This window comes from Pelophylax lessonae, assembly GCF_965119305.1.
Source record: "Pelophylax lessonae genome assembly, chromosome: 5".
Taxonomy (NCBI): domain Eukaryota; kingdom Metazoa; phylum Chordata; class Amphibia; order Anura; family Ranidae; genus Pelophylax; species Pelophylax lessonae.
The window spans coordinates 210,059,443-210,071,799 of NC_138772.1; the positions used below are offsets into that span (position 1 = coordinate 210,059,443).

At 37.4% G+C, this 12,357-nt stretch overlaps 1 protein-coding gene across 2 annotated transcripts in view; it reads left to right on the forward strand.

Moving 5' to 3' along the window:
* The window catches only part of PDE1C (phosphodiesterase 1C), an 899,304-nt gene that overhangs the window by 232,115 nt on the left and 654,832 nt on the right, over positions 1–12,357 (forward strand). For both annotated transcript variants that reach the window (XM_082258063.1, XM_082258064.1), the window contains exon 3: positions 78–243. In XM_082258063.1, the coding sequence (XP_082114189.1) occupies positions 78–243 (166 nt within the window). The remainder of the gene's footprint in view (positions 1–77; positions 244–12,357) is intronic.

Consider the following 12,357-nt stretch of genomic DNA (forward strand, 5'->3'; position numbering starts at 1 on the left):
TAAGTAAAATGTTAATGTTACAAAGGTGTGATAAGACCTTTCAAATTGATAACATTTATACTTTTTGCCTTTTTTAGGGTCTAAGTCTCAGAACAGTCTTTGGAATACAATCATCAGTGGACTAAATCTTAAAGAAAAACAGAAGCCAGCAATTGTTACTGATCCTCGGAGCCCAGAAGAGATTTTAGCAGATGAGTTGCCACAGATTGACAGTCCAGATGCGATTCCAAAAACATCTATCAGGTTTGATGGATACTATTCCAGATCTTCCTTTCTTTTGACTTTATATCTTAATTAGCACAAAAAAGAGGTTTTAAGCACTGACAATTGTCAATTTATGTTCTAGATTTTGATAACAATGAAAACACTGTTCACAGTAGATGTATTTTATCTGTAGTTGATAATGCACTCCACCACGTTTCACAGGCCAGTGAACTGATCGTAAATCAATTTGTAGATTTGAAAAGGCTGGAAATAATGATGAGGTTGAATAGAAATCATAGTAGTTCAGCTGGGTAAAATAATATGACAATTATGCTTGCAGAAATCTACTGATGCATCTTTCTGTTATACCTTTAATGTGATCTGAAAATCTATTTATTTTACTTCAGTCTGTCAACTGTGTGCTTCATTTGCTGCACATTTAAGTACACGAGCATGTCTGCGAAGAAACCATTTTGCTTGACATTTTCAGTTTGTTCCTTTCCAATGATAACTATTTGCTAATAGCGTAACTACTATGATTAATCTGAACGATCATTAATGTCGTTTGGTTTGCTTCACGCAAAGTGCTGGCTTAAGAGTTTTCACAGTAAAAAGCACATAAACTGTATTTCAAAAGTCATTTTTCTCTACAGGATCAGCTCTTTTTATGGCCTCCTTGGGTGTAGCTACACATGATGGAGTCCTTTAGAAAACTCACTTTTAGCCCTTGGTTATCAAATCAAAAATGATAAAGACGGGCAAGCTTGTGAGACATGTGAAGCCCCCATAACAAAATCCCAATAAGGTCTGGGTCCACATGTAAATAGTTCCTGAGATGAAAGTGAATTCATACAAGCCGTGTGTCTGTGTGACCCCCAATTCATATTTTACATATTGTAGCAGGCAGCCAAAGTCTTAAAAAACAAACGTATAGATGTCAACTGTTTATAGGGTTATAAAGAAGTAGCGTGCATTGCGGCATAAGCTGGGTGTGGCTTGAAAAGGGAGTTTACAAATGTGCACAGCAAAAAAGAAGATGCTAGGTATATATAGGAAGTTGTGCAGTGCGCTTAGCAAATAAAAATAGATGCCCAGAATATCTTCCAGGATGCAGGCAGTTTATAGACATAATATCTATATGAATTATTCTTAGTAAAAAGTTCAAGAGACATGGTAATTTGTAGCATCCATACACAAAGAATTTGAGCAAACATAAATTACACTTATTTATTATTTATTTATTAATAATATTATTTTTATTAGTATTATTATTATTATTAATAATTATTATTATGATTATTATTATTTATAATATTTATAAGTATACTATTTTTTATTAATCATTAATTAATCATTATCATTTGTATTACTATTATTATTATTATCAATTATTATTATTATTATTAATTATTATTTAGTATTTATTAAAAAAAAAAAAGCAAGAGCTATGTATCCTGTGAAACTGTATGTACAATTATTCTGTAAGACAAATTAAAGTAGAACCAAAGGCAATACATTTTATTTTTTTTTGGATAGAGTAAGGAAGGGTTATAACCCCTGTAAAATTTATTGTCGCCCTCTGTGTCCCATTTGGGAGATTTCCCTTCATTACTTCATCTACCTCCACTAGGTGGCGCTGATAATCATAGGAAACAAATACATATTTACTATGTACAAGTACATATTTACTATGTACAGTATGTCAGCTCTATCTAGTGGCCATAATGTGGTGTTTTCTTGATTCACTCTATTCTATATGAATAATAACATTCAACCTGGAGAGAAAATAGCCTATTAACATTCAATTTTGCATTGATTCACACAGGACTACTGTACATGCAGTTTCAGAGTATGAGAAGCCCTGCCACTTGCTTTATTTAAAAAAAAATAATAAATACACAAGATGTGAAGCAGTACTGTGCCATTTTAACAAAAAACTGAAAATGAATCGCAATGTGTATAATACAAAAATATGTTCTGTTTAGTGCTTACAGTGTACTCTATGTAAATGTTGGCAACATTTTAGAGACAGTAATGAAAATTCAAAATACATATTAACACACAGTATAAAATCATCTCAGGACTGTCTTGCAAAATGCAGGTTGCCTTGTACTAAGCAGGAAAGAGGACTGGGTCAGGTCTCTGGACGATGAAAGTTAGGGATATCTGTATCCCTGTATGTGTATCTGCAGGGAGACAGGGTGAGAGAAGTAATAAACATGGTGACTCCCTGGATTTTAGGTTGAGTTAACATGGCTGCAACATGAAACGTGACATTCCATTTTCTTTGTGGATGTGAATCTCCTCTTCTGGGGCACTAGGTGGTGCTACACATATAGAAAGTACATGATCTGCTACACTATAAGGAAAAAACCTCTTAAGGATGTTGAGATTCACAGATATACATACTGTAACTACCTTTATTTGTTTCCTTTATATCACCACAGCTTATTATTTTGCATGTCAGTTTTTTTCAGGGACGTTTTATGCATAGTTGTCATTAGTAGTTGTGCAGGACAAATATTGTACACAGGTGAATAAATCCCCCAAACCCAGAGCTCATGGAGCAGAGGAAAATATGCTCAACAATAATTAAAATAATAATGATATTCCTTTGCACCCCTAGCTGCTGCTATAATAATCATAAAATATCAACAAATGTTTCAAATCATAAAAAATAAAAACATTAGCAGCGCTCATCCAGTGTGATAAACACTGTGTGCCTTCACAAATATACAGTCCTATCCAGACGTGATGTTGTTAGTAGACATCCAGTCCTTCTAGTCCTCGTGCAGTCAATATGAGTGTACTGTCACCAGGCCTCGTGTGATTCGCTCCCCAATAGAGCTTGCACTCACCAGATTTCTGAATGTTTTATACCTTGTATTAACATCTCCCTATTCATCCAAAGTCACAATGGATACAATAACTCTCCCATCCATAAAAGGAAACAAGCTACACAGGGTAATATTGCTTAAACTTTTATTACGTAAAAAAAACCCTGCTCCTTAAATGCACTTACAAACAATTAAAATATCACAGAATAAAACAGCATCAAGCAGCTGAATAGCAGTGAATACAACTGCATATGAACTGCTTAGCCTGCGCAATCTCATTCAGTGATTCCCTGGTGTACCGCTGAGAGCGGTGATTCCCGGGCAGAGTTCGAGCTGCTGGCAGCGTTGGGTGTTGCGTGGTCACGCCCAGACGCGTTTCGTCATAACGACTTCTTCAGCAGGCTTGGCCACACGATGCAACAACCCATACTTATAGCTGTCTCTGGCAATTAACTCCGCAGGGTATCCAAAGATATTCATCAGCACTATACACTCCCAGGTGAAATAGCTTTCATTTAGTGGAACTGGACATGATCTAAATTATCTTGCAATCAAAGCATGTTTGATCATGTCAATCTCATAAACAAACTAATGAAAGTAAGTAAACATGTTAAATCAGATCACGTCTATTTCCAACACATATATATTAACACATGTGCATACAAATTACTTATAATGCATAAACTTGGCCCCATTTTCTTTAAAAATTATATATAAAATTATATGAATCCAAACTAAAACTAATATTAAAAAAACAATGGGTAAAAATAACAAAATTAGTAATACTCACTTTTAAAACAGATCAAATCCAATTCCACATTCAAGCGTCTGTCAAATAAATCCATTTGGTTTCGCATTTAGATAAATCCTTAACCCTGTTAACACCTCTCCAAACTGGGTTGGTCTTATTGATTGCCTAAAACTTCAAGCCTGAGGGATCTCTCTTATGTTTTTGCCTAAAATATAAAGATACACTGTGATCTTTATAACCTTTGCCTATATGTTCAGACACCCGTTTACCTAGTGTTCTTTTCGTACGGCCAATATACATTAACATGCAAGGACATTCTAGAGCATATACCACATGAGTGGATTTGCAAGAGATAAATTCATTTATTTCAAATTCTTTGCCATTGGCAGTGGATAGGAACCTGGTAAGCCCTCTGATGTGCGTATTTACTTGTTGGCAAGCTTTGCACTTCCTGCAGGCACCCAAGCCTGTTTTATCCCAGAACATTTGTGGTCTTACTGGTTGATCCGATACCTTTTTTATTACCATATCTCCAAATGATGGAGCTTTCCTGTAAATAAACATTGGATCACTAGGGAGAACTTTTTGAAGAATCTTGTCCATACTTAATACATTCCAGTAATTCCTGAAAATTGCTTCCACTTTTTCCTGAAAATTGCTTCCACTTCCCTAAATTGGGAATGGAAATTACTAATAAAACCCCATTCAAGTTTATCATCTTTGGGTTTCTTTTTATCAACCAAACTCATCTCCTGAGAGGTTTGACCCACATGCTGGATCACTTCGTTCAGAATGTTTGTCCTATATCCTTTTCCAATAAACCTCTGTTTGATTAATTGTGATTGTGACATGTAGTCAGTATCAGAGGTACACTTCCTCCTAATCCGGTAAACTGCCCTTTAGGTATGTTCCTAAGCCATAGCGGATGGTGTCCACTGTATATAGGAAGATAGCTGTTCCGATCGGTAGATTTAAAGTAAACTTTGGTAGTCAATTGATTATTCTATTTTATGATACTAACATCCACATAGTTGACCTGTTCCCCACTTCTGGACTGGAAGGTTTTACCCCCTTAATGACCAAGCCATTTTTTGCGATATGGCACTGTATTATTTTAACCACTTCTATACTGGGCACTTTCACCCCCTTCCTGCCCAGGCCAATTTTCAGCTTTTAGCGCTGTTGCATTTTGAATGACAATTGCGCAGTCATGCAACACTGTACCTAAACCAAATTTATGTCATTTTTTTCCACAAATAGAGCTTTCTTTTGGTGGTATTTGATCACTGCAAGGTTTTTCTTTTTTGCTAAACAAATAAAAAAATATACAATTTTGTAAATAGATACATTTTTTCCAGCACTGATTTTTCCTGCACTGTCAGGCACAAACTGAGGAAAGCCGATCAACGGCACTTTCTATTTTACTATGTGACCAGCTGTGATTGGTCGCAGTTGGTCACATGGTAAAGAGCCTATGTCAGTAGGCTCTTTACTGAGATCGGAGATGCAGTGCGTCATATGGCGTCAGGTCAGGATAATGCAACCACCTTCCCGCCGTCAATCGCCTATAGGGCGGGTGGGAAGTGGTTAACTGACAATTGCACGGTTGTGCGACACTGTACCCAAATAAAATCCTCCTTTTTTTCCCCACAAAATAGAGCTTTCTTTTGGTGGTATTTGATGACCTCTATGGTTTTTAATTTTTGCGCTATAAACAAAAAAGAGTGACAATTCTGAAAAAAAAAAAAAACAATATTTTTCACTTTCTGCTATAAAACATAGCCAATAAAAAAAAATTAAACAATTTTTTCATCATTTTAGGCCAATATGTATTCTGCTACATATTTTTGTTAAAAAAAACAACCCCAATAAGTGTATACTGATTGGTTTGTGCAAAAGGCATCATGTCTACAAACTAGGGGATAGTTTTATGGCATTTTTATTTATTTTACATTTTTTTACTACTAATCTCGGCGATCAGCTATTTCTTTTGGGACTGAGACATTGCGGTGGACAGATCAGACACCTAACTGACATTTTTGACACTTTTTAGGGGACCAGTGACATTACTACAGTAATCAGCGCTAAAAATATGCACTGTTACTGTACTAATGACACTGGCAGGGAAGGGGTTAACACCAGGGGGGATAAACGGGTTAAGAGTGTCCCTAGGAGGTGCTTTCTAACTGTGTGGGGGATGGACTTAGAACATCATAGAGATCTGTGTTCCTGAATAGGAACACAGGATCCCTGTGTTCATCTGTAACAGAACGGCGGTCTGCCTTGTTTACATAAGCAAACCACTGGACCTCGCGTCCACTGGACCTGCTGATTGGCTCCCTATCTGGCCAATCGCGTGCACCCCCATTGGCTATTACATGAAACGACGTGCAGGTACATTGTTTCGCGTATTAGAGCCGACCTGCCGCAGTATATGTGCAGCAGCATGTTGGCAAGTGGTTAAACAAGGTTTAATTGGTACTAAGGAACCCAAAGAGTGCCAAGAAATGATCCCCCACACCCTTACACCACCACCACCAGGCAGGATGGATCCCTGCTTTCATGTTGTTTAGCCAAATTCTGACCCTCCCATTTAATGGTTGCAGCTGAAATAGAGACTCATCAGATCAGGCAGCATTTTTCAATCTTCTATTGCCCAAATTTGGTAAACATATGCAAAATAGTATAAACAAAATACTACACCGACCTAGATCGATGGGTCAGCGCTCACTGCAACCACATGAATAAAGAACCCTGCATGGTAAATGCAATAACACATATTCAGTGAATAAATCCAAAAACCTGTCCATAGATATGAGACTTCAATGTGATGTCCAGGATGGATGGATGGGAATGTGATGGTCTCTGTTGTGATGGATGTGGGAAATCCAAATGGATGTGGGGTTCAAAGACCGGCAGCTCCTAGGTGAGGTGAGGAATCCCTCCAGACATGTAGACAAAGGAAAAACAAGGGCGCCCGCCGGGTCAGAAGAGTATTAAATAAAAACAAATTTTATTCAGAGGCACTTACATGTAAGAAAACCAACATCGATATGCAGATACTCAAAGAAGCGGGTCCCCAAACATGATGTACTGAGGGGTGGTGTGGGTGGCATGCATCCAGCTGCAGGTGTGCCACGGGTATCCAGGGATGAAGGTCGGAGGATCCGGGGGGTACCAGGAAGGGTCCGAACACCCCGAGCACACCTCCCCCAGAGACGTCGGCGGCGCTCAGCCAGGAGCCGGATGCAGCGTCACAGGACACTGCCGGTTCCTCCACGGAAGTCGGCAGGAGACAACTAAGGCTGTGGAGAGGGCGGGCTGCAACGTCGTTTCAGAGGATCCACCTCCGTTGTCAGGCTGGCCCGCCCCTCCACAAGGGAAGCTTATAAAAAGCCTATTCTGAATGTGACAGGAGTAATTAATATCGCTGATGAGTACTGTAAATGAACCAATTAAAAAGGGGAGAATAAAAACCATGAAGTGAAATAGGGGAAGCTCATACATGGGACATATGGCAGTGTGTGGATAAAATATATACATGCATAAAGTACACCCACAAATGCATGTATGTAAAATAGTGTATGCACCTACATACATGGATATAAATACCATGACACAATAAAGCAAAATTAATTAAAATGGACTAAAAATACATCCCCCCTCCTCCCCCTGGTCTTTTTAGTCCATTTTAATTAATTTTGCTTTATTGTGTCATGTTATTTATATCCATGTATGTAGGTGCAGTATATCACCGTACATGTTGGCATTCATGGTTCCCTCAATAAACTGTAGCTCCTCAGTGCCGGACCATGACACTCCCACCACCATGCCTGACTGTAGGCAAGACACACTTGCCTTTGTATTCCTCATCTGGTTGCCGCCACACATGCTTGACACCATCTGAACCAAATAAGTTTATCTTGGTCTCATCAGACCACAGGACATGGCTCCAGTAATCCATGTCCTTAGTCTGCTTGTCTTCAGCAAACTGTTTGCAGGTTTTCTTGTGCATCATCTTTAGAAGAGGCTTCCTTCAGGGACAACAGCCATGCAGACCAATTTGATGCAGTGTGCGGCGCATGGTCTGAGCATTGACAGGCTGACCACCCACCCCTTCAACCTCTGCAGCAATGCTGGCAGCACTCCTATATCTATTTCCCCAAGACAACCTCTGGATTTGACGCTGAGCACATGCATTCAACTTCTTTGGTTGACCCTGGCGAGGACTGTTCTGAGTGGAACCTGTCCTGTTAAACCGCTGTACAGACCTGTCCACTGTGCTGCAGCTCAGTTTCAGGGTCTTAGCAATCTTATTATAGCCTAGGCCATCATTATGTAGAGCAACAATTCTTTTTTTCAGATCCTCAGAGAGTTCTTTGCCATGAAGTGCCATGTGGAACTTCCAGTGGCCAGTATGAGAGAGTGAGAGCGATAACACCAAATTAACATACCTGCTCCCCAACACACCTGCTCCCCATTCACACCTGAGACCTTGTAACACTAACGAGTCCCATGAAACCAGGGAGGGAAAATGGCTAATTGGGCCCAATTTGGATATATTTCCACTTAGGGGTGTACTCACTTTTGTTGCCAGCGGTTTAGACATGAATGGCTGTGTGTTGAGTTATTTTGAGGGGACAGCACATTTACACTGTTATCCAAGCAGTACACTCACTACTTCACATTGTAGCAAAGTGTCATTTCTTCAGTGTTGTCACATGAAAAGATATAATAAAATATTTACAAAAATGTGAGGGGTGTACTCACTTTTGTGAGATACTGTATATACAGTATATATATATATATAAAAACACAATTTATATCATTATGACTTCAGACCAATTTTGCTGTTTATCTATTCTGTGTCGAGCTTCTCCCCTGCATTCATGCTGCTGGACCGTATAGCTTTGAATAATCTAGTATGACGGTACTTTCAACCTTGTTTCTGTTGCCAGGGTCCTAAAGCCTTTTTCAGCAAAATCTGCAAGTAAATTAGACTTTATAACACACTCACTGCCTATCTAAGGGTGAAAGAACCTGTAAACAGTTGAATGCCATAGTATCTAATATCTGAATAATATCCTACAAAGTCACGTTGTTGTAGGTGATGGATTTTATCTATATTTTGGTACACAATGCTATTTCTATAGGTAGCAGAAAGGTGGAGAATGTCTAAAATAGCATTTTGGAGTTTATTAGTTAGTGCATTCTTTGTTTCTTGAAGATTTCAATTTATGGAGAGACAGGGAAAAATGCACACTGAACAATATTTCAAACATATCTCTGCGACAACTATGGAAGGTCAATGAATACTGAATGTCATTGAACTGACATGTCACATATGGACACCAACCCGTGGGGATATTTCCAACCTGTATGTCCTAATTGACTTTAGAAATGGTTATTTGATGTGTTGCAGATTGCAAGTCAATAGGAGAGCACATCAGTTAACCTTATCTAGAACTTGAGCTAAGCTGTACATGTATTATTAAGGAACAATAACCAGCACCACCAAAAGTCACCTGTCATGTTACAGAACATCAAGTACTGAAAGGGACAAGGCCATATTATGTATGAAAAAGGTCATAGGCACTTGAAATATAACTCCTAAATTCCTGAAAGACATATTTTATCAAACTGATAAAATTAGATGGATCATGGGCAATAAGAGGGTAAAATAAGTAGTATTCAGTATTACCCTATAGATTGTTGTTTACAATAGGCTATGCATTAATGAAGCATATACAGCATCATGGCTGTAATGCAAGTATAATGACGCATGAGTGTTAGCGAAAACAATGCACAAGTACGGTAGATTTGTTCACTTTGGCATTTCAAAAAAGATTGGTGCTATCCTCCATCAGCTTTCTTCTGCCTGATGCTGCATAGAAATGAAAGCAAACAAACACTCACTGCTGCTCAGATCCCGAGCGCCCTCAAAAGACTGTGCAGACAAGGTGCTCGCTGACAGGTCCTGCTCAGCATTCACAGTAAGTAGGGCTTTTTTAAAGCAGGAACGTGGGGGAACATAGTTCCAGCACCTCCAGCACTGAATGTATGGAATGGCAAGGGGTGCTGGGGTATGCTGGAGGGTCTGTTGATATTGGCTGCTGGGGATCTATTGTTGCTGAGGGGTTTATTGATTATAGTGGGGGATCCTTTGTTTTTTGGGGGGTATTTTGCTGGGGTGTCAGTTGATAAGTGGGGAGGGAGTCTACTGATGCTGGCTGCTGGGAGATCTATTGGGGTGACTTGGGGGTACCTGTGCTTATTCTCTGAGAAAAAAATCCCTGACAGCAAGTAGCTATATAGCAGCAGCACACATTTTCAGAATCCAACAACTATATTTGTCACAATTAAAAAACATAGTAAATCCCAATTCTGGAATTGTTGGGGTCCACTATGTTTTTTAACTGTGACAAATAAAGCTCTTGTTGGATTCTAAAGACATGTGCCGCTGCTATATACTTATGAATTGAAATGGACTGGCCACGGGATCGCAGGCGGTATGAACTCCAGACATGCATACTAAAACAATGGACAACCATTGGATTTCAAATGGCCGTGGTCTTATTTATTTTAATATGTAATTCATTATATCTTTTTTCACTTTAAATAAATGGGGAGGTCCTCTGTATCCTCCAACGACTGGCCCTGAATCTCCTCAGACATCCCCTTAAATGGGGACTCAACCTGATTCTGAAAACTTCCAAAGGTTCAGCTAACCACACTTGACTTTATCACATTCTAGAAGGTTCTTGGACATATGACCTTTCCTGACCTATCCCAAGTCCCCCCTTTGAATTTAATCAAAGGGGGGACTTGAAACTTCCCAACCACCATGATCCCATGAGGGAAGTGGGGCCTTAAGACAGGCACACCCCTTCTTCTCCCAATTTTCACACATTGGAACAAGGCACTGAGGTCCCCTTGTAAGAATCAGTGGTCCTTGGCTACATCAAGCATATCTCTGCTTGGTTTTTAATTTCAGCATTCAGTTAGGCATCAGCATAGTTTATATTTTGCAGCATTAAAGTTTCATATTGCAAAGTAGGCTTACTTCACAAACTTTTATAACTACTATTTGCATTTTCTCTAAACAGCTAGATGGCTAAAAAGGATTGCTAAGTCTAATAATATGCATTATAACCTGTGAAAAAAAGTCTACTGTATTATTTATCCATTTACATTTCTGCTTGAGATGAATAAACTATCTTTACGCCTTTTCAAATCTAAGAGTGGGAGTATTTTAGCAAAAGACACTTGGAGGACTGATGCCACTCAGTTCACAAAATGCTGTGTGTTGTCAGCCCACAAAAAGACTGAGCTGAGTGCATTTCTAGCATATCAACACTTATTTTTCTGTAGTTGCAGATAGGTACGTGCAGTTTGTTTAGTTTGTGTAGTTGGAATTTAAATTCGGACAAAATTTTCATTATTCGGGAATTTGGATGTATCCAACTTTCCAAATTACAATAGCAACAAATTTAAATGAATTCGAAAAATCAAAACAAAATTTTGGATGAAATTTGAAATCAAATAATGTGATTTGTTTTCTATTCTCATTCGAATTTCCAAAGAGGATACAATAGAATAGAAAATAAAGGAATAGAATAGAAAATAAAATAATAGAATATAATAGGGAAAAACAGAACAAAATGGAATAGTAAATAAAAGAACAGAATCAAATAGAATAGCAAATAAAGGAATAGAATAGAATAAAAAAATAGAATAAAATAAAAACAATATTACCAACTCCTGAAATTCGAATTTCAAATAGAATCAAATTTGAATTTGAATACAATAGAAAAGAATATAATAGAAAAGAATATAACAGAATAGAATAGAACAAAAAAATAGAATAAAATAGAAAAAAATATAATAGACGAAAAAAGAAATAATATAACCTTTTTCTGAAATTCAAATGTAGAATAGAATAAATTCTAATTTGAATAGAATAGAATAGAAAAAATAAACAAATAGAAAATAAAATAATAGAATTAAAAAAAAACAATAAAAGAATTAAATAGAATATAATGGGATAGAAAGAATAGGCCATTTCCCAAAATTGGAAAATAATAGATTAGAATAGAATAGAATAAAATAGAAAAGAAAAGAATAGAATATAACCATCTTCCAAAATTTTGAATTTAGAATAGAATAAATTCAATTTAGAATCAATTGCAATTAGAATGGAATTTGATTCGAATTCAAATGCAATTTGAATTAAATTCAAACCAATTCAAATTCTCCGAATTATATCGAATTGAGTTCAGTTCTACTGAATTCAGAAAAATTTTAATCTATTTGAAATCAAATAAACAAAACAGATTAAACGAATTTAACAAAACAAATTTATGTAAATAACGAATCGAAAACAAAACAATTTTTTCCGTTCTGCACATGTTTAGTTGCAGAGCATTTAAAGGGATAAAACATGTGGGAATGTGCATATATTGCAGAGATGTACTAAATGTATTTTTATTTTGTTAATTTGACATGCTTTGAGGTAAGTATTGGTGGAGGTTGGACTCATTAATGACAAGTGCAAAGTGCCACTTT